The 27,430-nt window shown below is 39.7% G+C and overlaps 1 protein-coding gene across 1 annotated transcript; it reads right to left on the bottom strand.

The window, feature by feature from the left end:
• Positions 1-1,325: 1,325 nt before the first annotated feature.
• Positions 1,326-25,882, bottom strand: htra3b (HtrA serine peptidase 3b). Its single transcript, XM_031290844.2, has 10 exons — positions 25,094-25,882; positions 12,987-13,086; positions 11,807-11,939; positions 10,882-10,971; positions 4,791-4,985; positions 4,604-4,636; positions 3,447-3,561; positions 3,302-3,359; positions 2,042-2,137; positions 1,326-1,919 (listed from the first exon to the last, which is right to left on the bottom strand). Exons 1-10 carry the CDS (start codon positions 25,506-25,508, stop codon positions 1,751-1,753), a joined length of 1,404 nt encoding a protein of 467 aa, XP_031146704.1. The 5' UTR covers positions 25,509-25,882; the 3' UTR covers positions 1,326-1,750.
• Between the last annotated feature and the right edge of the window lie 1,548 nt (positions 25,883-27,430).

Consider the following 27,430-nt stretch of genomic DNA (forward strand, 5'->3'; position numbering starts at 1 on the left):
TATCGACAAAACTAAAACCCTATTTTCATGAAAAAGGTGGTGCAAAGTGTAGTCCACGTGCAGGTTACGAGTTGATGTTATGTTGACACTATACGCTGGTATACTGTTCAGAATCATCTATAGTTTAGGAGGGAACTCAAATGATAGAAGCAGAGTTGATGAATGTGACTGAATTGATAAGATTGCACTTCATTTGCATTTGATAATGACCTGAAAGATTTTATGAACACAGACTTGATCTCATTAACCTCTATCATTCAATACAACTCTGTTCACCATTAACAGTGAGGTTGGCATTGGTGCATTTATTGTTGGGTCAAACTGGCAATAATAAGCCATACCCAGTGACTCTCATCATCCACCCATTCAGCAAAGAAGCCCATACATCATGTTCCCCAACTGCTTCCTCCTGGTCCTCCTAGGGGAGCCCAATGTGTACCCAGGCCAGATGGGATATATAATCCCTCCAGTGTATTCTTGCTCTGCCCCTTTGTCTCTTCACCATTGGACATGGCCAGAACACCTCAAAAGGGAGGCATCCTGAAGACAGCCTAATCAGAAGCCTGAACCACTCCGAGTGACTCCTTTCAACACGAAGAAGCAGCCAATCTACTCTGAGCTCGTTGTGGTTGTTCGAGCTCCTAACGCTGCCCAGACACTTTGCAAGGGAAACTCAAATTGAATGCTTGTATCCACAGTTCTTCAAGTCATCATCCAAAACTCATGACAAAGTTGAGGGTTTGAATGTAGATGGACTGGTGAGTCAGAATCAGTATGAGATTTATTGCCAACGCAAGTTTCAAGAGCTTTGCTTGTTCCAGGTCAGTCCCCTCTTCACTCCCTATGGAGTGGCTAATTGAGAAGCAAGCTACCTCAACTGGATTTAGATTAGGGAGACCAGAGGGCATGGCTTGCAACTGCTGGCCCCACCAGGACATAAGGGTCAAGTGCAGAGCAAGTTAAGGGGTTAAGACACCGGCAATGAACCTTTGTTGCATCTCTCTCAGGTGAAGGTCAAGTGAATTACCAAACGGATGGATCATGTGATGGCAGGGGACTTTGTGTGCTGACCACAAGCCACGGAAACTAGATCTAAGTAGAAGCAATTTGGATGGTACAGTGGAACAGTGGACTTACTCTTGTATGGATACTGAGGGGTCATTGCAGCAGGACTTGTAGAACGCTTATGACCATGTCCCCCAGTCAGAAAAATGCTTAAAAGCTAATTCACTATCATCACCTTTGTTTTTGTTTTAATTTATTAGCTAGTTTCAAGTTACATTCAAGTCAATAACATTCACCAACTTTGCTTTTATCTTTTTGTGATGTGCACCATATTGGGCTGCTTAACTTAGCCGTTATTGCCTCATATTAACATCATATTTTTTAAAGGGAATTGTCCAGCAAATGTGTTTACTGGTTGAAAAATGTATAATCAAAGTAAAACATAACATATACCAAAGGGGTTTGGGTTTATGCGATTCGGTAGGGGGTTCCTGTGCGCACCTGTTCCAATATTGACCTGGTCTGAACAGGCGGAAGGCACAACTGTAAATCGTTGATACCAAACTCAATTGCACAATGTCGGTCATTGGCTCCTTTTACTTTTAAAAGTAAAATATCAGAAGTTGTGTGCCCTTGACAAACGTTTCACTGCAAAGGTGCAGAACTTCCACCATCCAACATTTTTTCACAAAAATAGGGCCTTAGATGTTGGTCTAACTCTGCATGAGTGCATTGCTTCCCATGTCTACTGCATGATAACGTCAGGTTCGATGTTAAAGAGCAAGTCATCATTGTCCCTCCTGACCTCCAGTAGTAGGGCTGTCTCCTCCTGCAGTGCCCCCTGCAAGTCAGCTGTGGCCATCAGAGGTTTGCCATTCAGTTTCACAATAATGTCACCATCTTTGATACCACCTCTGGGGACAAAGAGATGGACAAAGAGAGACTGTTATAGGTAAAGCATTGATTTTACTACAGAAATGAGTAAAACACTGTATGCTGCATTTGTTTGAGGAGAGAATGAATGAAGTAAACCTACTTCTGTGCAGGTGAGTGAGGAACAACCTCATGGACATAAATCCCACTGGTAACATTAGGGAAGTCTGGGTTCTGCTGTTTTAGCTCTTCAATTAACCTGGAACCAACAAATATACAGTTTCTCAAAAAAAGTCCATTATCTTACCAAAGTCCCCGATATTGGTGAGATTTAACTAATTTATTTCAGGAACCAAAGGTGTATAAATACTGTATATATTTATTAACCTTTAACCTTTATATAACCAAACAATCCTCGTTGCAAGAGTGTCCTGACCAAGACAGGATGTAAAAAGTTAAATATAAACAATAACAGATGGATAACACAAAATATGCCACAAAATCAGAATTTGAGAAAAATAAAATGTATAATACATTCATATAAAAGATTTCATTTCAGCAAGGTAAAGTGGTGAAAATATTCTAAATATAGCTTACACTTTCAGGTGACTAAAATACATTTTGCTGCTGCTGGCTGCCCCCGTCAACAGCAGTAAATTCCATGTTGGTACCCTGCCTGCTTCTCCAAACTGGGGGCGTGCTGACTGCCATCTACAGTACTGTAGCTAATACACTGACTATGGATAAGTACCTCATACAACCCAACTTCAAAATATCTGAACTGCCCCTTTAAGCTAAGATAGGCCTTGTTTTAAAAATAAAATCCCAATTTCCTCTTCAGAATTTTCACAGGCCCCTGAATATTGAGATTGAATGAAATCATTTAGAACAAATCCTAAAAATATATAAGAAGAAACAACAGTTTTGCCATGGCCTGTTAAAGTAGTTGGGTGGTCCAATAGCTTCTTTTTAGAATGTGTAAATAACATTACTTTATCACCAAGACAAGCTTTAACTAATGCTTAGATCAGTTAAAAGAAAGTTGTGAGAGAGCCAATGCAATAAATAACTCATCAGCATAAAAGGTGCATTTTCATCAGACAAATTAGAAAGAGAGGGGATCATTTTTAGGGTATTTCTAATCAGTATAATGTGAATAAAAGAGGACCCAAAAGAGATCCTTGTGGGACACCTTTGCTACTTTCAACAGCTTTGAATTTGAATGTTGCTGTGCTGTAACCTGCTCTGAGCTGTGCACATGTGGTTCCAGTATGTAACATGCATTAAAAAAGGCCGGCAGTTAAGTATTTGAACAAAGTTGGATATTATTTAATGAAATAACATATGATACCATCATTATATTCTTATCCATTTTCTCTATTTGCCATATTTCCCATAAACATAATCATCAGTTCAGACTTACACTGGTGTGATGGTCAGCATCCTAATTCCAATGAAACGCTTCTTTATTGACCTCACATCTGAAAGAGACTTAGACAGTTAGTTTCTGTATATTCAGCAAGAAACTCACAGATGTTTAATCCAAGCCCTATCCTTACCAGACTCACCTTTGCTGTGCTTGTCAAATGAATCATTAAGGAAGCGAGTGATCCTGTCGGAGGGAATGGCAAATGAGATTCCTGCTGCAACCTTTAGGGTGTTGATGCCAATCACCTCACCATCCTCAAATACAGAGACACAGAAGTATTGTGAGGCCATACAACAGAAAAAAATAAGTTTCTTAGTTTGCTGTCATCAAGAATAAGAGTTCCTGTTCGTGAAGTTAAACAACAGACTAGGGATGCACCGAATCCAGATTTTTGAGATTTGGCCGAATACCGAATACACTGGTTAAGATTCTGCCGAATAAGTACTATTCCCATCCTCAGTCCATTAACACAATAACATATTTATGAAGTAAACAACGTCCACAGCCTCTAAAATAGTTAAATGTTACAACTTAATGTTGAATTCACACACTCTTTTCACATCGTAGGAAAGCACATCGCTATCGCCAGATGAGTGACAATTTTGTTTGGTAAATATTCGCTAACCAGTGTATGATGAAGGTGTTGTGAAATGTTTGTTTAAAGCACTTAAATAAGAAATTCATGTTGTTTAGTTTAAAACAGTCTAAAGGAAATGGTAAATTATAGTGTGATTAAAACTCACCATTTACATTATTTACAGTACTTGATTTACAGCTGATATGTGAAAAGGTACACAACCTTATTTGTTAAACAGTAATTTAGTTTTACTGCGAACTGTCACAGGAAGTGTTTTTATTTTGAAGTAGCCTACACAGAAGTTGTCTGTTGTGTACTTTTGCTAGCTTACTGAGATGAACGTGAGACGCTAGATGCAAAACATGTCCGTCAAGTTTAAGTTGTTCTTGTTTGTAAAACTGCAACATATTGAACAGTAAATGTTCACAGTAAAATACAAGCGTTTTTGGTCGTCATTGGAAGCCATTCCACTACAGAAGGCATGTTGGGTGGCTGAAATTAGCGTTTAATTAATTAACGTTAGCTAACGAGCAGCAGCCAGGGTTTGGTTCGGTGGAAAACAATTCTAAGGTTCGGCAGAAACCGAACCCCGTCAAAAAACCCAATATTCGGCCAAATCCGAACCCAAATCCTGGATTTGGTGCATCCCTACAACAGACCCAAGCAGAGAAAGGTATTTTACAGCAGGCAAGCTTTGAGGTAGGAAACCAAAAGCTTACCAAATTGACAAGAGGTCCTCCTGAATTCCCATACTGTGAAGGAAAACACAAAAAACAGTAGTTCACTGTGGCGTAGCAAACTACACAAACACCTTACAATGTGACATTTTAACAACTTCAACATACTACACTGCTTAACAATACTTTTGACGCAGAGCACATGTTTTCTGCCTTGATATATTCTCACATTGATAATAGCGTCCGTCTGGATGTAGTCCATGTCGGAGTCTCTGAGGCCCAGCTCCTTGCCGTCTCTCTGGGCGGTGCTGACGATGCCAGTGGTGACGGTGTTCTGGAGGGCGAAGGGGCTGCCGATTGCAACAACAAACTCCCCGGGTCTCAGGTCTGCACTGTGGCCCAGAAACAATATAGGCAGTTTTGTCTAGGAAGAGGCAAGAACAGACAAAGGGTAAGATATCGCTGTAGGACGATATAGGACATTTGGGGGAACCCTTTATAAGCAAGAAAGCACAATCATTCACACTTATATTTACACCTACAAACAAGTGTGAGTGTCCAATTCACCCAACATGCTTTTAAATGTGAAAGGTTTTTTAGGAAATGTATTATTATTATTATACTATTATCATTAGTACTATTGTTACTGCTATTAATATTATTAATATAACATCTGTTATGATTTAACACTATAAATAAAATTGAATTGAACTGGAGCACATGGAGGAAGCCCTTCTGGTTGCATCTTGTCTATACACAGTTTATTATAAAGAAATACTACTTAAGCATAATATGCATAAGTAAGATGGAACCAAGGAAAGACAAGCCTTAAAGGTCCAATAGAAATCACAATTAGTCATTCATTTTTTTCCAGTCAAAAATAATGCTTTTAAAATCACATGAATCTATTGTTAATATTTTGCGCTAAAATGGAGCGTTTCAGACAGAGGGTGAAAACAGGTATATTCAGACAGACAGTATGAGAAAAATAAAGTATTTTTTGAACATTAAAACATGTAAACATGTTCTACATAAATTAACATAATATGGGACCTTTAAACCTTAAAACTAGCCAGGTACATCCCGCTGTAAATAAAACAGAGCCGTGGACTAAAAAGCTGAGGTTGAACTGCAAGATAAAAGATAAAAGATTATCAAGGTAATAACTTTTAATGTTCAGCTCTGTATGCTTTTGATATTTGTGCTTTTGTTGGACTGTTTCCAAAGGAGCACTTCTCTACAACAATATTATGAATGGTAAAATGTGAATGCTAATCTAAAGGCATAGAGCAAAAGTACAAAAAAGCTTTCCATTAGTCTGCACTGCATTCTTCCTAGTCCAACCTTTTTCACAGCTGTGTAACCGCTGCTCCTCGGCTCGTTAATCTCCCATACACCCAAAATGACCTCGGCCCAGAGGCCTGTACATTTACATTTTGCACACTCAGGGAAATGAGACTAAATGCATGTTACAAATATAACAGTTCCAAGAATCCAGTGTGCTAGTATGGCAAAAGAGACTATCAAACCTTCGCACAACCAACAATCAACAATTCCAACACGTGTGGAACGTGATGAACACAAATTAGATAAAGAGTGGAAAACCATGAATGACAGCCTGATGATGATGAAAAATGCTGTAAAACAAAAAAAGAAAAATCAATAAAAGTACATTTGAAAACTCTATGGCCTAAAATATCACTATGCAGCCAAATTCTATACAATATATATAAAAAATACAAAGAAAAAGGGAGGGCATATGAAGAAAAAATTGGTGGAGAAAGTGAAGGAAAAGGGAGGAAAAAAATGGAGCTGAGTAGAAACACATTCCCAGCAGACAGATGGTGTGACGGAGGGAGAGAAGGAATGAGCAGAAAGGATTTCTTTAAGGTGGAGTGCTCTGGATTGTGTTTCTCTTTCTCTTACTCCTCCCCTGTTTCTAATGCAGAGATGTCAACCGAGGTTCAACTGATATTTTTGCACAGAAATGACCCACCCATCTGTGTCTTCATCTAGACACTCACATTTTGTATGGTCAAGTACTGTTCAAATATCTTGAATTTCTAGTGAAAATCTCCAAGTTTCCAAAGATACCAAATAAGGCTCTCCAGACAAATTTTGGGGAAGTATTTATGAAAATGATGCATCTAGAATATTTCCATTTTGTGAAATGTGGCAGCTATAAAAAATGTTTTCAGTCTAAACCAAGTTTCATTGAACTGTTGGAACAAGATATTAAAAGTATATATGCGTGTAAAGCTTTTTTTTTGGCCTCTACGTGGCAGAAAGATATTAAACTTGCTGACAGATACACAACTGCCTTATATTGATTGGATATACACATATGCTTTCATTTTGAGTCATGGAAAGATAAGAAAAGAAAATTGCAATAGCATCCCCAAAGCAGAAAGTCTTATTTGCTCACTGTTTGTTTTTAAACCATCGCTGTCTTCTGAAAATGAGGTTTTCGTGCTACTGCTTTTTTTTTTAAATCAAATGTTTTTAATGAACATATCTTCATAATTACAACATATTCATATGGAATGTATCTGCCACAATCACAATCTTTTTCTAAACCAAATCATTATCTTTGCTTAACCTCGACCTGTGTGGTTGTGGCCTAAACCTAACCAAACATGGGACACAGTCCTGCCTTTCAGTGTGGTCAGTTTGAATTTCTTGTCTTGTTTGAGGAAATTCAAACTGGCCAAATTGTGTAAGCTTGGTTCAATGCCAGACACAGCAACAACTTGCACAACTTTGTCTTAAAAATCTTCTAGACTTGTTTTTTTGGGGGATGAATGGTTACACCTTGCATGGCGTGCAGGACATGTGCTTATTTGTCCAGCCTAATGTGGTACAAGTGCTTCTTTAATGTCTAACCTTTGCAGGTTAGACATGGTCCCAGTTTCTCTGGAGGACCACGCAGCTAAGGAACGTTGACATCCCTAACTCCAACATCCATGGTTCAGCACAGTCGGCATCCAAGGCATTCCATACTCGCAAAACGTTGACTGGTCTTGACGGTTTTCCCAAGATGGCGCCTGCCTGTATACGTGAACGGTACTGTTGGTTGTCTGGTTCTTTTTAATAAACTGTCCGTACACTTACAAAGTTCTCAATGCTTCGGTTTACATGTAGGGACCCTCATTATGCTACCATTGAAGTGTGGTGCTATTTTGAGCCTTGTTAGTGGTAAAGAAATAGCGATTTCTTTTTACTTTACCCGTGCCCCGACGACTAGCGGTAGAAGCTAATTAGCGGTTTGCGCTAAAACTGGTCACATTCGATTAGCATGAAAACATATCCCAGAGAACGGTGAACTCGGTACACATGTTATTAACCCCTAGGTTCATTTTGTGCCGGATTTGTCCTTAAGAAGCTAAATGAAGATTTAATTCTCAACAATATTATTGAAAAGTCCAGCCCAGTAAAATCAGCAAACTAATGCGACTTCACTTGGGAGTTGACGAAAGAGCAAGAAAACTAAGAAAATCCCCCTATAATCCCTGAGGTGGTATGTGCTGTACACTCAAGCTGGAAGTATTCGGTATCACCCCAGGGGGAGGTTTGGATTATGGTCCGTTACCCCACCCTACAGTATTAACACCACTGTGAACCTGGATATACGACACACACTGTAAACACACACACACAAGCCCAGAACAGAATCATTAATCTGCTGGAGTTTTACTGCAACGAGTGCTAGTGGAGGCCAGGAGGCGGGTGCATGCTACACTGTGGAGTCATCATTGTAAACAGACACTGTTTTGTTTACTATCTAGAGTTTATCCGTGAGGATTAAAGCGGGCATATCATTAAATCAAAAAGTAACTTTACAGTGCTTGTGCACATACATTTTGGTATCTTGTGTGCCTACCAACCTCCAAACTGTGGAATAAGGCAACTCAGTCAGTTTTTGTGGGCTGCATTGTTGAGAAAACATGGGATTCAACAAGCCATTTAGATTTGGCTCCCCTTCTTATGTCACATGCAGCCTCATTAGAGTATACCCCCCCCCCCCCAATCTGAGTATCTCCACCCAAGGCTCGAGAACTACCTTGCAAAGGTGAGAAATCTTTTTACTCAGAGCACACTGGGGTTTTTTTTTCGGGAGGGGGGCTTAAAGTAACCTGATGCGCCAGATGGTTTTCTTACACAGAACCATCTGAGAAGCAGTCCTTGGAAACTGTTTGGAAAAGGGCAGGCACTTTAAAAAAAATACTAGGGCTGCAACTAACAATTATTTTCACAGTCGATTAATCTATCGATTATTTTCTCGATTAATCGATTAGTTGTTTGATCTATAAAAATGTCAAAACATGGTGAAAAATGTGGATCAGTGTTTCCCAAAGCCTAAGAGGACGTCCTCAAATGTCTTGTTTTGTCCAAAACTCAAAGATATTTAGTTTACTGTCCCAGAGGAGAGAAGAAACTAGAAGATATTCACATTTAACAAGCTGGAATCAGAGAAATCTTATTTTTTTTTAATAAAAAAATGACTCAAACGATATAATTATCAAAATAGTTGGCGATTAATTTAATAGTTGACAACTAATCGATTCATCGTTGCACCTCTAAAAAATACCTGGCAGGCGATTGGAGGAACCGTCTGTCTATAACATTAACCATTGTTAAATTGGTTAAACAATGCCCGTAGCTGCCAGATTGGCACCGATTGGTTCGGCAAGCTAGTAGTACAGACACTGACGCATTACTTCAAAGCCTGACAAGATGGATTTTCTTTCAATTCTCTCTCGCGTGACATCGCGAGAATCCTGCTGCCGTGCAAGGTAAGGCTGAAAGAGACAGGCGCTAAAACGGAGCGTTTCAGACAGAGGGTGAATACATGTATATTCAGACAGACAGTATAAGAAAAATAATGTTTTTTGTTTTTTTTTACATTAAAGCATGTAAACATATTGTAGTGGAAACCCAAAATACAAGTATGAACCTGAACATGAACATGATATGTGTCCTTTAACAGACATGTTGAATGGGTTTCCTATCTTTAAATAAAAACATTTTCTTTTGTTTTTAATGGGTTTTGAACCTGTATTGTATATAATAACTTGATAATCCTCTTCTCCAATATATATATATATATATATATATATATCATCACCTTGTGCTTTTGGTGTGCGTATAGGTCCTTGTAACCATACTTAAAGAACGTGATACTAACTGGTCAACACACTCATTGCAAATGTTAGCAAATATTTGCTAGCGGTATTGTACAACAGACTCAAACCAAAAGAGAAGAGATATGTAGTTAACCTCTTCCACTGACATATCTGTGACTTGGGCAAATTTATGTTTGCTCAAAACGATAAAAGTTAATTCAAATTCGGACAGAGATCTGACAGTGTTCCAAGTAAAAAACAAATGATGGCTTAATTCTGGGGAAATAGTGCACAAAACATCAAGAACATTTCCATAAAGTATAAAACCAATACATAGCCAAGAATGTGCCACTTTTTTTTTTTTTTTTTACATATCTGGGTGTTCTCGGATTAGACACGAGTGTTTTCAGACTTCCCTTATTCCTTTTATTCAAATTTTAAAACAAATCCTTATTGAATTTAATACTGGGGTCTTTCTGAGTGGGGTTTGCACCAGATTCCTATTGGCAAATCTAAAAAAAAAAATTCAATTTAGAAAAAAATGTAAATGATTATAGTGTCATATTTGCGAGGATCTGTACCAAACAAAGAGTTTTTCGTAAATCTGTAGGATGGGATTTGTAGGTCGGGACGTCTCTGCAGCACTATAATACTTCATTCAGAATGGTTTGACACATCGTTGGCCTTTAACAAATATTGCGACCCCCCCTCCCGATGGAAATTGATGTCATCCATGTGTGGAATGAATATCAAATGATGCAAAAGACATCACAAATACAATTTGATGGAATGATGCAACCAATAACAACATGGCATCGTTAGGTTAGGTTATTTACTCAGTGTAAACATCCTTTCCCTTTGAAGCAACATTACTTCAACAATTAGTGAAAGGTTCTGTGTTGTTGGCGTGTTTTTTCTCACGTGACCACAATGGTCTGTTTCAAACTGGCAGCAAAACGATGACATTCCGTTCTTATTTATTGCTTGTTAAAGCAACACTAGAGAACTTTTCCCGCTTTGGTCCCCCTACAGGTTGGAAGCGGAATTGTCCATTACATTACATTATGCAAGTTTGCCAGATCGGGTAGTGCGAGCTGTAGTTCCAATGAGACAACCTGTAGGGGGACTGAAGCGGGAAAAGTTCTCTAGTGTTGCTTTAAGAAAATCCCATAAAATCCCATGGAGTTGTGCACTCACCTGTGAATTGATTTTGATGGTAGCAATGTCTGACTTTTTGTCGATGTCTTTTATGTTGGCTTCGTACACGTCACCATTATGCATCTGGACCTTAAGGAAAGAATGGAAGAATGAGATTTCAAGAAATGTAACATCTAAACTGAAACTTAAATCAGAGCATAGGATTTGGTTTGGTCCATTTCTGTGGAGTTAGCCTTGTATCAAATACAGTGCATCCAGTACTTTTTCTGCAACGAGGGTTAATGCCATACTGTACGTACCTTCTACAGAACCAAAGTAAGTTATGTTTTAGCCAATTGTGGTTCAATTAGATATCATTTTTTGAAGGTAATTGACAATGTCTTGAATTTGCCAGTAGCCAGTATTTGGTGTCAGTGTTCAACTTTAATGTATTCTACATTGAAAATGTTACTTAACTAAAAGTATGTAAGTATCATCAGGAAAATGTACTTAAAGTATTAAAAGTAAAAGTACTCAATGCAGAAAAATCCTGACATTTTAGAAACTGGAAACGATCCAAAATGTAAATCAACTAAGTGTTTAATCGGTCAAACCTTTTCAGCTGGACGTGTAAATATATATATATATATGTATGTATATATAGTTGTATATAATTAAACACCATATTTTATAAACTTAATGTTTTGTGTGCAAAAGTCTTAATATGTAAAGTAACTAGTAACTAAAGCTGTCGGAAGAATGTAGTGGAGTAAAAAGTACAATAATTCTCTCTGAAATGTAGTGGAGTAGAAGTAGAAATTGGCATGGAAAGAAAAGACTCAAGTAAAGAACCTCACCATTTGTACTTAAGTACAATACTTGAGTAAATGTACTTAGTTACATTCCCCCACTGAAAATACACCAAACCAACACGTCCGTGAGCATTTAAAGTGAAGCATAAGTGACGAAAACAGTATTTCAGTACCTTGAGGTGCTGTTGACCGGACACCGGTGTGGTGCTGGAGACTACATGGGCATTGGTTACAATCAGTCCGTTATCTGACATCACAAAGCCAGACCCACTCGACAGAGGGATGTTCCGACCGAAGAGAGGATGCCTGGGGGCGTGAATACAAACATTAGGAAATGGAGCTGGACTGGCTTACAGAGAGAAGATGTGATTGCTAAACATTTTCTTGGCCCTGTTATCTCAAGTTTAAGACTTGTGTGCCATAAATCTCAAGCTATGTCCCAATTCAAGGGCTGCAGCCTTCGGAGGCCACAGCATTCGAAGCTCAAGAAGGCCGAAATTAAATAGTCTGGTCTGCAGGGCATTTCCAGTTTGCGTCGAAGCGCCGCTCCTGTCGCCTAGCAACCTTGACAGCTGCAGCTGATAAGTGGTCAAAAGGTTTTGACCGAAATGGAGCCAGAAGTTGTTCTTTTTATTTTACCATTTAGTCAAGTGTCTCAAAGAGAGGAACATAAATAATAATCCCTCATGTAGCCTACACGTGAACATCTCCTGTCTCCGGCCATATATCCAGCTACCCCCTCGCAGAGCCAGCTGCCATTTGTGGAGCTTCTACACTTGGAGAAAATTTTTTAATTTGCCATGAATTTTAATTAATTTCTCCCCTAAAACATTCTCAGAAGTCAATTTAATAATAAAATAGCAGAGGAAAATTGTAAAAAGAAGAAATATCAGTTGTAGGCCGTTTGTGCTTGCCTGTGCTTCTGCTTGAAGGCCCAAATGAGTGCTAGGAATCCTGGGGCTGTGAAGGATACAATTATTGGATCCTCCGAATTCTGTAAAAGGAGGCCACATTTGTGGACCGCATTTGAAGGAGCCTTCAAAATTAAATGAAATGGGACGGACTTGGTCGCGCCGGTGTGACGCAATCGCTCTACGAATGCAGCCTCCGAAGGCTGCAGCCCCTGAATTGAGACATAGCTTCAATATTATGTGAGAAGGTTCGCTTCAATAAGGATATATTACAGCTACCTTATGAAACCCATTTGCTTAACATGTAAGCAAAGTTGTTTTTTAATGGATTCTAAAAGTTGACCTTTTAAAGTCACATGTTCTGAACTGACATGATAACATAACCTCTACAAAACACACACACACACACACACACACACACACACACACACACACACAATACCTGAGGAAGAGTTCGATGTGGACCACAGCTGGAGCGATTTTCTCCACCACGTCGGCTATGAAGTTGAACTTGTAACGAGGACTGGCAGCATGTGAAGGACCTATACTGGCAAAAAGAATTATGTATTTGAATAACCAGTCAACACTTTGATTAAGCAGCAATTCAATGAAATTTTAACTGACAAACCAGAAGAAAGCACGTTACAAACGCCTTATTAGCTTCTCAGTTAGATTACTGAATCTGAGAAGCTAATAAGGCGTTAATGGAGGACTTTCTCAGTGTCATGAATTGAAAGGATGGATCTGACAGAGGCAGGCATTTTGTGATGTAACTTGAAACATAAACTTGAGTCAAAATGGAATACTTTATTCTTGCACATCGGCATTACATGGCTAGAGAATGGTGAACAGTTTTGACGATACAAGTAGGAATATTAGTAAAGATTAATATCTCAGTTCTGTTGAGACTCAACTGCAGGAAGATATATTTATATTTAATACAATATAAAAAAAGCAGCAGAGGGTCAAGGACAGACCCTTGCTGTACCCCACAAATCACTAGGTGGACAGTAGAATAGTTACCAGTTGTGAAAGAAAACTTCACGTTGGGGAGGTACCAAATAAACTAGAGGTGCAACGATGAATCGATTAATCGATTAGTTGTCAACTATTAAATTAATCGCCAACTATTTTGATAATCAATTAATCGTTTGAGTCATTTTTTTATTAAAAAAAATAAGATTTCTCTGATTCCAGCTTGTTAAATGTGAATATTTTCTAGTTTCCTCTCTCCTCTGTGACAGTAAACTAAATATCTTTGAGTTTTGGACAAAACAAGACATTTGAGGACGTCCTCTTAGGCTTTGGGAAACACGGATCCACATTTTTCACCATGTTTTGACATTTTTATAGATCAAACAACTAATCGATTAATCGAGAAAATAATCGACAGATTAATCCACTATGAAAATAATCATTAGTTGCAGCCCTAAAATAAACCATATAAGAAACAAACCACAGCACTTACAGTAAATGTAACAGTACTAACACCAAGCACCTGCCAGTTTGTGAGTCTATTAGAATGTCATCGTGGCACAAACAAGTCTTAGTTTTGTGAATTTGGCAGCATCCAGACTGAAATTGTTCAAATGAACTTTTTGATTTTAAGTGTTCTAAGTAAAGCTGCAAAGATTTATCGATTAATCGATTAGTTGTCAACTATTAAATTAATCGCCAACTACTGTGGTATTCTCTAATTCCAGCTTGTTAAATGTGAATATTTTCTAGTTTCTTCACTCCTCTGTGTCAGTAAACTGAATATCTTTTTTAAGTTGTCGACGAAACAAGACAATTGAGGACGTCATCTTGGGCTTTGGGAAACACTGATTGACACTTTTAACCATTTTCTGACATTTTCTAAGGAGCTGCTTAGAAAGCTCTTTTTGTTGATAACGTGAGCAGATTTGGACCAAGAGTAATAACCTCTTTTCTGTCCAACGTGTATTGGCAGTATCCACATAACCTGATACAAACTAGGCGGCTAGCTTAGTTTTGTCACTTTAGGGCCTCCATACTTAAGAGCCTCTGATGGTGGCACCAAAATCCTTTTTTCTCTGACTTAACTCCTGAAATATGCAGTGAACAGTCAAAAGTAAAGACAGTAAATCTGCATCAGAACATTGCAAACCAGTTCCCCTCTGTTCCATTACCCAAACATTAACAAACCCACCTGATGGCACAAAGCTGGCAGCACTGATGGAAAACTAAGTTTAATTTGCCAGGATCATGTCGTGACCCCCTTTTACTGTATACCAGTGAAAATGAGTTCCACGTGCTCTCTACAGCTGCACTGTACGCTGCTGAGCCAAGGCTGTGGTTTGGGATTTTAGACTGAAACGAGATTCTCAAATGACAGGCAGAATCCAACCAAAGGCAAAAGCCAACGGGTTTAAGTCTTAACATTACTGGTCTTTACAAATTCATTTATTTCTTATAATCAGTGGTGGAATGTAGTCAAGAAATCATTCCTACAACAGACAATCCAACTTTTAACACTTCATCACTGTTAGATAAGACTCATATACATCACAACTGCACTAAGTGCAACTTGCACAATATGTTTACTTACATTTTTATTAATACTATTTAAGTAGTTAGAATATTTTTATTCCTAACTTGTATACATTTTAAATATTTGTTCTTGTATTTTATCCTATTTATTATTTCATGTATATTCTGTATGTGTGCTGTGTGTCTGATATTTTGCTGCTGTAGGGCTGTAATTTCCCATTTTTGGGATCAATAAAAATCTATCTATCTATCTATCTATCTATCTATCTATCTATCTATCTATCTCAGTACATTTACTCAAGTACTGTACTTAAGTACATATTTGACATACTTGAGATTTTTCTTCTCATTTTTCAATTTCATCTACTAGTTCTACTCCGCTACATTTCAGAGAGAAATATTGTACTTTTTACTCCACGACATTAATCTGACAGCTTTAGTTACTAGTTACTTTACAGATTAAGAGTATTGCACACAAAGCACATGTAGCGTATAAAATGCAATGTTTTATTACAAATTAAACTAGCCAATTATAGACAGGCCTATAAGTACAGCTGAAATGATTAGACCATTAAATACAGGTGAGGATTTTTCTGCATTGAGTACGTTTACTTTTAATACTTTAAGTACACTTTCCTGATGATACTTACATACTTTTACTTAAGCGACATTTTCAATGCAGGACTTTTACTTGTAACAGAGTATTTTTACAGGGTAGTATTAATACGTTTACTTAAAGTGACTATCTGTAACTTTTAAATGTTTCTGAAACTGTGATGTTCCATCTGATGATCATAAATGACTTGTAACAGCAAACGAGACTTATTTATTTTATTTAAACAGGGACAATGCACAAGTTAACATTAACATTGTTTTATAAGAACAAGGAGACATGCATTGTACCCGGTTGTAGCATAAGTGCTATTTTCCGACTGTAGTCCCTTGGCAGGTCAGTAAAACAATAAATATTCAACGCAAGTGAAATACAAAACATGAGAATATACAATTTTACAATCACAGTCACACCTAATTTACAATAAAAACTATCATGGGCTCAATCGTTCCCACTTCCTAAAACCAGTCCCCCCCACCCCTTCCCAACAAAGCTATGCAATCAAAATCCTTACCTCTCCCAATACAAACAAACACACACACACACTTCATACATTTGTACAATTTTGTTGTGACAGTAAGAAAGAACGCTAGTTTTATATAGTTTTTATTAATGCTGAAAAGCTTGTGTTAGCTTATCCAGTCAGGTAAAAGGTAGCAGGAGATGTCTTTATATAGGCCTAATTGTATGTTATATTAGAAGTTATCTGTTGTAGTTATGGCTGATACTGGGTCAGGGCCATCACAGGAAAGAAGGAAATTAAACGAAGAACAACTAAAAGATAAAAGGGAAAGTGAAAGATGACGGGCGATAACGTGAGTCATATTCGATCAGGCTTTCAACAGATGGAGACAATTACAGGATTGTAAATGATTCAAAAATGAACCCGAATTGGCCCTCAGGTATGTAATATGTCTTTCAAGTTATTTCATTCATGAAATAACTTTACAATGCGCCATGTGGTTGTACGTCAATAGCCGACCCTCTTCCATTTAGCGCCTGGTTTTTATTTATTTTACTCCGTGTTTGTGTTGGCTTACTATTTTCTGTTCCCTTGTCTCCCTGTACTTGTGTAAAGCATCCGTATGTTTCATGAAATGCGCTATATTAATCTAAGTTATTATTATGTTGGTTGCTACAACAATCTCTTCATGTTTTGTCTTGTGACCCAGTGACAGTGATACCCGGTTTATCTCACGATACATCCAAAGTAGGCTAAGTTACCGTATGTAAAACTTGAAATGCAACGATGCATCTGTAACGTTTTCTCTTATTGTAAATGAATGATTTTCTGTCTGTACAAAACATTCATCGTGACTATATGACCTTCCCGTAACGCTAACTCCTAGACCTTTAGGACAGCAGGTGTGGTAAAAACACTACCGCTTTAGTCCAAAGGGGCCGCTAGAATCAACACAAACTGAAAGTTAGATATAGCCTCTTTAAGTAAAGGATTTGAATACTTCTTCTACCATTGCTCATTATACAGCCTTTAAATATAATTCAATCACCATCCAAATAAATAAAAACAAATAAAAAATCCGCCACCCCCCGCCCTCCCCCTCCTCCACACAGCAACAACAGTTGCTAGTAGCCGAGGAGGACACGGAGGATTAAAAAAAAAAACATGATCTGCGCGCGCAAGTAGCCGGACGCCACAATCTTCTGAACATAGTCATACTGAGAAATCCAGAGAGAGTTGTGTGGAGCTGATAGTCTTAATTAGCTTTGTAGCAACTCATCTGGCAATGGCTTAAATGTAACAGATGTTCATTATTAAAAAAACATTACGCACTAAAACTTTAATGTCAGAATTCAGACTTTTTTTTAAAGTGCTCATATTATGCTTTTTGGCTTTTCCCCTTTCCTTTATTGTGTTATATATCTTTTTTGTGCATGTTATAGGTTTACAAAGTGAAAAAGCCCAAAGTCCACCCCAAAGGGACTTACCATCTCCAACAGAAAACACACAAACTGCTCCAAACAGCTCTATTGTAGTCCAGCCTTTACTTCAGAGACAAACGTGGTCACTTTGTAACACACGTTATAATGCTCACCTAGCTGCTAGCATGGCACGCCCTCATACTCTGCTTCTGACTGGCTAGTAGTCCTTACCTAGGTACTGTCAGGGCACGCCCTCATACTCTGCTTCTGACTGGCTAGTAGTCCTTACCTAGGTACTGTCAGGGCACGCCCTCATACTCTGCTTCTGACTGGCTAGTAGTCCTTACCTAGCTACTGAGCATGTGCGACTCCCAACAAAGATGGAACAGAAGTGAGATGTCTCACTCTGTAGCTAAAACAGAGAACTCAACACACAGGGTGAAAAGAGGAGCTGCAGCAATGAGCAGTACAACAAAAATGTTTTTGTTTTTTTTAATTAAACCATGTAAACCTATCGATTCTGACTTTTTTCTCTGAACTCGATATATTTTTTCACCTGTGGCCCTAATCCTCTTGCAGTAGAATTGTTTTTATGAGAGCACCAAATTGTCATGGATCACCATGGCAGGAGTGACAAAAGTCAAAAGGTTTTTCCATTAATAAGGTAATGCACACTTCCATAAGAAAGAGAGAATCCCCCCCCTGCTGATGCTCCTGTCAGAAAGCTCAAATAAATAACTTTCTCTGTCTGACAATTCTTCCCCAGAGAGGCTCATGGACCAGATGGAGGGTGTTTGAAACAGCACATGTGAAAGCTTTCATGAGTTGTACGGAATTTGAATCACATTAGTGAAATAGTCAAAAGGTAAAACTGAAGTGTACTAATTCTATTTTTGTTGATTAATCAAGGCTTTAAAACTCGACTTCTACTGATTCTTTTGGGGGAAAAAGACTTCCTTGCTTAAAATGAATTCTTTTTTTGCCTTGGCAATTCAGGACAATTTTGCTTAACTCTACTACTGATATAAATGGGCATGATGGATAATTTACCACAACCAATTTAGGAGTTGAGACATGCAGGTCAGTCACCCATACAGTATATTTTTAGTTAACCACGCCCGTAATGCTCTAGTGACATTGTTTGTGTTTGTGTGTGTGTGTGTGTGTGTGTGTGTGTGTGTGTGTGTGTGTGTGTGTGTGTGTGTGTGTGTGTGTGTGTGTGTGTGTGTGTGCCCGCCACATACCCTTTAAACCCGGACAAAAAGGATCAAGGGGAAAAGTAAATGGAGTCTGCCACAACTCTGGGCTGCAGGGACTTCCTGTTTCCTCAGTTGATATCTCCCATTGGTACGTGTCTGTGTGTGTGTGTGTGTGTGTGTCAGTCAGTAGAGCAGCAGATCTGTTTTATTCATCAGCACTGAACGTCCAGCCTATCCAACACAACACGTTTGATTTTCAGACTGAAAAATGCACAAATTTGGAACGCGCACTCGACCGACGGGCGCTATTGCTACAGTCGGTGACATATGCTGACAACAATTTAACATCTTAGAGCGTCGGCAGATCGCTAGGTGCTACGACATGATACGCTCTCCTAAAGGCACATCCAGCACAAAGACAAAGGCTCGACGTTAAAGCACAGTACATAATGCAACAGCTCCACCAAAACACAGAAGTGTTTGTGGCTGCATGTGTGAAATGACTTTTTTGAAATTAACCAAAAATGATTGTAAGGTATTTTATTGTGTTACCTCTGTTAAATGTTAGGAAGAAGTTCAAAGAACTATGGTTAACTGCTCCTCAGATCTCTGCAGGGTAAATCCAGACAGCTAGCTAGACTATCTGTCCAATCTGAGTTTTCTGTTGCACGACTAAAACAACTTTTGAACGTACACATGTTCCACCAAAACAAGTTCCTTCCCGAGACTATTTTGTAGCGGCACCATGGCTCCGTCCGGCGCTTAGCACTGGCCAAGATGATTGTGATTGGTTTAAAAAAAAAAAAAAAGCCAAAAAACCAGAGCACGTTTTTTCTCCCATCCCAGAATGCTGTGTGGACTCGCCAGACCCTCCTCCGCAGCGCTGTGGAGCAAGGTCAGGCTAAGCGAGACTAATAAAGAGATGTGCAGTGCCCAAATTCCAGATGGCCAGTCCGTCACTGCAGCCCAAAATAACAGTTAATAACAATGTGAGCTTGATGAGTGATGTTTGAGTGTAGTCTTTATAAAAGTAAAGGTAACGCAACTCTCGCGAGTGGATCTTGATAGCGTTCAGAAATTATCTGAACTCAATGGCTGGAGGAGATCAGGCTAAAAACGGATGGTCAGCCTTTGTTTGGAACAGGGTGGTAGATGGCACAGTGGGAGTGTGAGAGAGAGAGAGAGAGAGAGAGAGAGAGAGAGAGAGAGAGAGAGAGAGAATGTGGTACAAATGAAGAGGGTAAAACAGCATATAGTGAAGGAAGGATGGTTATTTAATGGCGAGTAACTTTTCTCCCCGTTTAGTTTTGAATGGAGACAGTAGTCTAATAAATTGTTGGGAACTGCAGGTAGGAGCATGTATATAAGTGTGACAAAGCAAATGAGAAACATGCACTGTCACACACTGTTACACATTTCAATGCGAGGATCACTAAGTCAGAAGGACTCATCGTCTTGGAACCATGAACGTCTGTGCAAAATGTGGCGCCAATCCATGGTTCCATATATGAAATATTTAATAGAATAAGTGGATATTTAGTCTGAATCAACAGAAGTACATTTCCAGGATAAAGCCTGGGGAAGATGAGGGACAGCCGACGCGATGTCCGCTCTCTTTGTGTCGCCATTTTCAAACTCCCTTCCAATAGGGAAAACAACAACCTTCAAGCTACACGCTGAAAATGACAAGTTTTGAAGAAAAATTGGATCGTGCAACAAGGCAGGCCTGCTTGGTTCTTTGAATGATTGTAAAGATTTACAAAGAATATGTTTTCGGCATTTCCTCTCTAACTCGTTTTGGGGCAGATTGGTGAATTGCTGTTGACAAATTACACTCAGCGATACACTGGTGAGAGCTAATAACATTTAACGTTATATCCAGCTAATTTAAATAGCTCATGTTAATGTATTATGTAAACAGTTAACTTCATTTAATATTGTATGTGGCGTTTTCTTTTGCGGGGTGCAAATGTTCCACCAAAACAAGTTCCTTCCCCAGACTATTTTGCAGAGCCACCATCTCTGCGTTCGGAGCGTAGCGCCGCCCAAGACGATTGTGATTGGTTTAAAGAAATGCCAACAATCCAAAGCGTTTTTACTCCTATCCTGGAATGTATGTCTGTCTGGCAATGCGAGACTAATGTAAATTTGACCGGTTGGTGGAGTAAAAGTCAAGAGATCGTCAAAGTCAGCCCAGTTGCGCTGAGTAAAGGATGCTGATAGCCAGGCTCTCATTGGCTAGCTGTTAGCCAATCAGAGTCAAGCAGCTTAGCTCGTTGAATATTAATGAGAACTGGCACAAATCGAGCTGAGTCTTCCTGCAGGCTTTCTATACCACGCTAGAATGGCTAGAAACAAGGTAACTAAGGCATTTTTTCCACAAAAAATGTTACAGAGTCCATGGTAGAACTTCAGACATTACCACAAAGGAATGAAATATGTGTGGCAGTTCAACATTTAGATATTTTACTCCAAAGTAAACCAAAGTGCACCCACTGACTAACCATCCATTGAGCCACTCTGCTGTGTGGCCAAGTCATCCTCTACCAGCACCAGACACATCAGCACTAGTCTTGCATTGCCAGACCTTCCTCCACAGCGCTGCGGAGGAGGGTCTGGCTAGTCCACACGGCATTCCGGGATGGGAGTAGGGCTGCACGATATGAGGAAAAGCTGCGATGTGCGATAACATTGTTTAATATTGCGATGACGATATGACTTGCGATAAATATTCAAATGTGAATGTTAGCTATACTGTTCCCATGTCTTAGTGCTTTAATAGGTTCTTTGTGAACCTAAACATTGAATAGCCTATTCCCACTGAATAAAGAAATCAAATAGATAATTTTTGACATGCTTTTATTGAACAAATGACACATAAATGAGGCATTATAACTATAAGAAATTAACGTTCGACGAAAATCTTTTAAACTGACCTTTGTTGATCTGAAATGAAGACAGATTCAGCAACTGCATGGCCTATTTCTCGCTTAAAATGTTTTCAGAAACACGTTTCGGTGAACTATTTTAGTACAATATGAGATCGTATTCTGAACGAGACGCCATGACAGTCTGGCTGTGAACAAAGCCCGTCTACGGAAAGTCGTTCCACTCCCTATTAAGCCCCATTGTACCTACTTTGGTCGCAGTTCCACCAGAGTTCCACTGGGGGTGATCACGGTCCAGTGCAAAATGAATGGGACCCTATGGAGCTAGACGGCTAAATTTGTCTCTTTCGCCTGATTGTCGTTGAGAAATCTCAGATTTGATTGTAGTTTTTGCAAGTTCAACATGGATTATAGGTCAAAAGTTGAATGAACGAGTACTTAAGCCCTTTCGATTTGTTACAGGTTGAGTCGTTGTTGCCCATAACACGCTAGCATTCTGCTAATGAATGCTGATTGGTCAGTGAAGGACTGATTACGATCGGAGATCCCGCTTGACGGCATCCGAAGCAGAACCAGAATGCCAGAGTGAATATTTCGGCGTGGTCTTTAAAACATTAGCAAACCTCTTTCTAGCACGTGTATTAACAGGGAGAGTCTAACCTGTCAGCTGTGTTGTCGATGCCTCGAGAGAAAAAAGGAAGTGACTCAGAGCTTGCCGTAAAGCAGAATCTCTGGCCGTATATGTGTATGACGTCATTGACATTTTAAAAGGCTTTTTAGAACAAAAAAGCCACTTTAAAAAAATGTAACACCCAGCAGTGTGTATTTTCTTAGCCTCCCCTTTCGAATGCAACATTCAAATTACTAGACAAAAAATTATATTCTGAGAAAAGTGGATTTTGAGGGGTATAGCTCCATAGAGTCCCATTCATTCTGCACTGGCCTGTGAGCGCCCCCTATATGGAACTCTGGTGGAACTGCAACCAGTTCAGAAGCCGGAAGTAACGAGAGAGTGGAACTTCTTCCCATATTAGAAATTCTTTGCTGTGAATTTCCGGAGAAAAAAGAACCACGTGACGCGTTTGTCCAATCAGCTGCCGGTTTTCATTTTCTGTGAAATAATCAGACTGTTAATGGAAACAATACAGAGCAGCGTATTACGCTTCGCGTCGTCTCAGTGTGTAAACTGTTTTCCCTTATTCATCGTGTCAGGCTGTCTGTTGCGATGTGTTCATCTCGCTAGTTCATATCGCGATGACGATGAAAATTCGATGTATCGTTCAGCCCTAGATGGGAGAAAAATGTGCTCTGGTTTATTGGCATGTCTTTAAACCAATCACAATCGTCTTGCGCGGTGCTAAGCTCTGGACGGAGCCACGGTGCCTCTGCAAAATAGTCTCAGGAAGGAACTTGTTTTGGTGGAACATGTGTACGTTCAAAAGTAGTTTTAGTCGTGCAACAGAAAACTCAGATTGGACAGATAGTCTAGCTAGCTGTCTGGATTTACCCTGCAGAGATCTGAGGAGCAGTTAACCATAGTCCTCAGAAATCCACCAGAGTTTAGAACGCCAACACAAAGAAAGCGCAAGGTAACGGGAAAATTAGGGACATCCTACGGAATTTCCGGCGGTAACTAAACAATCCCGGAAATGAAACGTTGTTGATATAGACACAAACGGGTGGTGATAGCGCAATGGATATGACACATGCCTTTGGTGTGGGAGATCTGGGTTCAATTCCCACTGCGATATATCAACCAATGTGTCCCTGAGCAAGACACTTAACCCATAGTTGCTCCAGAGACGTGCAATCTCTGACATATATAGCAATTGTAAGTCGCTTTGGATAAAAGCGTCAGCTAAATGACTTGTAATGTAATGTAACTACATCAGCACCGGCCTCATATCAGTCTAAAAGCAGTCTGCTGTGAAGTCCCCCTCCCCTTCCAAGATAGAAACTGCCTGAGCCCACACCATTGCTCAGATAGAATCTACTTACATCCTTTCATGAAGCAGTCTCCACTCTCTGACGGAAACCCTGTTTACAGAGCGAGGCCTGCACACGAACTCTGTGTTTGGGTTGAGGAATTATCTAGGCCAGTCTGTAGGACAGAATAACAACTTTTACAGGAGGTGGGGTTCATTCTCACTGTTCCAAATAACTGCTTCTGGTCTGCTTTAACGGGCTGTTAAACCTGCACCTGCCCTCTAACCGGTGTTTAATGCTGCTGTGGAGCATTACTCTGGAGACCAAGCCTTATTAATCTGGCTCTTATTAGTGAGTTGGAGACAGTAAGAAAAGCCACAGGGCAGTTTATTGAGGTGGGGGTGGAGGGCCAGACTGCACTCTCCTGATGAGTCAACTTAATATTGTGGGAAACCCATTTCTACTATAGTAACATCAGATTGAAGTTAATTCTTGGCCTAAGGAATAGCAGTTTATAAAACAAGTGTTATTGCTGTAAGTGCACAAGGTATTAGGGGTAGGACAAAAAAAATCGTATGTATCGTGACTTTTTTTTTTTGAGACGATTTTTAAAATGGATTCTTTTGCCTAGAATCGATTTTTTTATTTCATTTTTTTAACAATGATTCACCTAAATATTTTCTGTTTATACCATACCGCCAACAGCGACTACCTCATATCCGTTTTCTGACCGAAAGCAGAAAAAGCAGAAAATCCACGTAATATTCTTCTTTACAAATGAAATAAATGTCAGACTGACTGACTGACATGTGATGTGCATTCTTCTTAGAAAACAATCAGTTTTTAGAAATTATTATTCAGCTTTTGAGGAAAAGAAAATTGCAATACTATCAAATCGCAATACTTCTAGAATCGCAATAAATGAAAAGCGCAATACAAATCACATCGGCACCCATGCATCGTGAAAGAATCGAAGGGGGACAAACGCATATCGACCCAGCCCTATAAGGTATTGTTCTTCTGGTGTTTTTTTTGTTACAGACAGCTTCAGGTGCATTTCCACCTCCTTCTGGACTGGAGGAGGACCCTGATTAACATCAGCAGAGAAAACCAAGAGAAAATGAACGAGAAATCTGATATATTGGCACATACCAACACATTCTCATAAACGTGTTCGTATGATATCATACAAAAAGTGATGCACAACAATTTGTATGATATCCTACGAAATAGGGGACTGCCGGCTGGTCATGTGACAACCTGTGGCTTCCATGGTGGCTACGTTACCTACCATATCTTCAATGTGTAAATACATTTTACATATTTTTTTCGACAAATAGGCCGATTTATCTTTGCTATTGATATATTAGATTCACATTAACGTAGCCTACATTGTCAGACATATTTTATTTTTTGAAAAACTAAACTTTCAACTCTGCACTAACTCTGAGACCCCCCTAGGTGCCATGGACCCTCTTCTTTAGACTGTCTGGTTTACTAAATGAAGCCACCAATGCATAAATCGTACCTGTGCTGGACTCACAAGGTCCTTTCTGGACCTGGGTGACGCCTGGCAGTCCCTGCTGCAGAGCCTTCCTGCTGGTCGCCTTCAGCTGGCACACGTTGCCGTACGTCTTCCCGTCGCTGCCGCACACCTCGGCGCTGAACCTGCACCGACAGAAGCCCTTGGAGAGCCGCTTGCCCGCCGGGTGTTTGCACTCCAGTCCGTCCCCGCACGGCAGGTCGTCTTTGCGGCCGCACGGCTCTCGCTCTCCCTGGGCGCACACCAGACAGCAGTTGCAGCGGTCCGGCACGTAGCCGCTGGGGCAGCTGGGGCTCGGACAGGTACTCACGTCGCACCGGGTCGGACACTTGTCTTTTAGCTCTGCGTGGGCAGACTCCTTGAGGTACAGGAACACAGCGGTGTACAGGAGGACTTGCATTTTTTTAAATGGCGGGAGTACGAGCGGATGGAAACTTAGAGAAGTTTACGACCAGAACACATTCCCTAGCTCCGCGCTGCTCATCACTTTGTGGAGACTTTACAGATGAGAATCCGCACACACGAAAGACAAATGTCTCTTTAATATTTCAAAATACATCAGAATAAAGAGACCCTGATATTGTAAATTGGACGGTGCGGCTTGATATTTGCTATCTTGTAGTAGCCGCGTGTAATTGAGAGTATCCAGCGGAGGTAGACGGGACGCTGTGCTTCCTTTGCCCAGGCAGAGTGCACATCCGCTCGGCAGGGAGAGCGCCTCTAGCAGTGAAGCTGGCCGGAGAGAGGGAGGAGATGTGGGGAGAAGCTGTGCTCCTGGAGGCGTGGCGACGGGACTCAGACGCAGATGTTGGCAACACCACTGTTACCGTGTATGACCTCAGTCAGACTTTATTTTAAAGTCACATTAAGTGGTGGAAAAAGTATTCAGATCCTTTACTTATTAAATAAATATACAGTGAATAGGCCTAGTCTTGTTTTTTTAATCACCTTCAAGTTGTGTCATCATTTAAAAATAAAGAAGTAATATTTGGTCCCAAAGCATTGCTCTAATTAATAATGTCCATTACTGAACAAGTATTTCCTGAAATGACACGTGGACGTTGTGTATTTAGCCATATTAAAGAAAAACATGAAATATGTGAATTATGCAGGAGTGGTTTAACAAGTTTCTCTGGATAATGATACATTTTTTTCCTGATGTGCAGTGGTGGAAGAAGTATAATTTTTCTTAATCATTTAATTAAGTAAAAGTACTAATACCACACTGTAAAAACACTCTGTTACAAGTAGAAGTCCTGCATTTAAAATGTTACTTAAGTAAAAGCATGTAAGTATCATCAGGAAATGTACTTTAAGTATTGAAAGTAAAAGTACTCAGTGCAGGAAAATCCTCACATTGTAGAAAGTGTAAAGGATCCAAACAGTTGTGTGTTTAATGGTCTAATCATTTCAGCTGGACTTGTAGGCCGTTATATTGTTGGCTAGTTTTATTTATAATAAAACATCAGATTTTATAAACTACATGTGTTTTGTGTGCAAAGTCTTAATGTGTAAAGTAACTAGTAACTAAAGCTGTCAGATGAATGTAGTGGAGTAACAAGTACAATATTTCTCTCTGAAATGTAGCGGAGTAGAAGTAGGAAGTGGCATGAAATGAAAATACTCATGTAGAGTACAAGTACCTCAAATTTGTACTTGAGTAAATGTACTTAGTTACATTCCATACTACCACTGGTCACATTCTCCCTTATGTCTAACAGGTCTGGTGGGGACAGTCAAAAGGGAGGCTGTTACCACAGCAATGCCAAAGTTTTAGAAATACAGGGGTCATGAGTGCAAGTCCCCTCAATGCACCAAGCCCTTTATTTAACCTTTTTAATACATGCCATGTATTCCGTTAACTGTAAATGTATCATGTCTCAGAGCCAACACATGTACGCCAACAGAAACCGACTCATCAAACACTTAGCCTGCCTCACATCACCTCGCATAAACAAACACCATAGCTGACTGCCAGCTGTTCCGCACCTGCTTAACAGGAAATAACCCAGTCTGGAGTCTGTGTTCTTAGTCCAACAAAACATTGCAGAAAGACAACTACGCAAGTACAAGTAACAACAGATGCAACACAAGTCAACAACTGATTCCGACATTTCCATTCTGACGTTGCGTTTTGCAGTGCATGTGTGAAAGAGGCTCAGGTTTTACCTAACCTATGACAGTGTCTTCTAACTCAAACTCAATCTGACAATTAAGTTTAGCTGTGTGTGTGTGTGTGTGTGTGTGTGTGTGTGTGTGTGTGTGTGTGTGCGCGCGCGCGTGCATCAAACACATTGCGTTTGTGTGTCAATGCACTGAGAA

This window comes from Sander lucioperca, chromosome 17 (assembly GCF_008315115.2).
Source record: "Sander lucioperca isolate FBNREF2018 chromosome 17, SLUC_FBN_1.2, whole genome shotgun sequence".
Classification (NCBI taxonomy): domain Eukaryota; kingdom Metazoa; phylum Chordata; class Actinopteri; order Perciformes; family Percidae; genus Sander; species Sander lucioperca.

Coding starts and splice junctions, on each gene's coding strand:
- htra3b (XM_031290844.2), bottom strand. CDS start 25,508: ATGCAAGTCCTCCTGTACACCGCTGTGTTCCTGTACCTCAAGGAGTCT. Junction 10,972..11,806: donor CCGGTCAACAGCACCTCAAG/GTACTGAAATAC, acceptor TCTTTCCTTAAG/GTCCAGATGCATAATGGTGA. Junction 3,360..3,446: donor ATTTGACAAGCACAGCAAAG/GTGAGTCTGGTA, acceptor AGTCTCTTTCAG/ATGTGAGGTCAATAAAGAAG.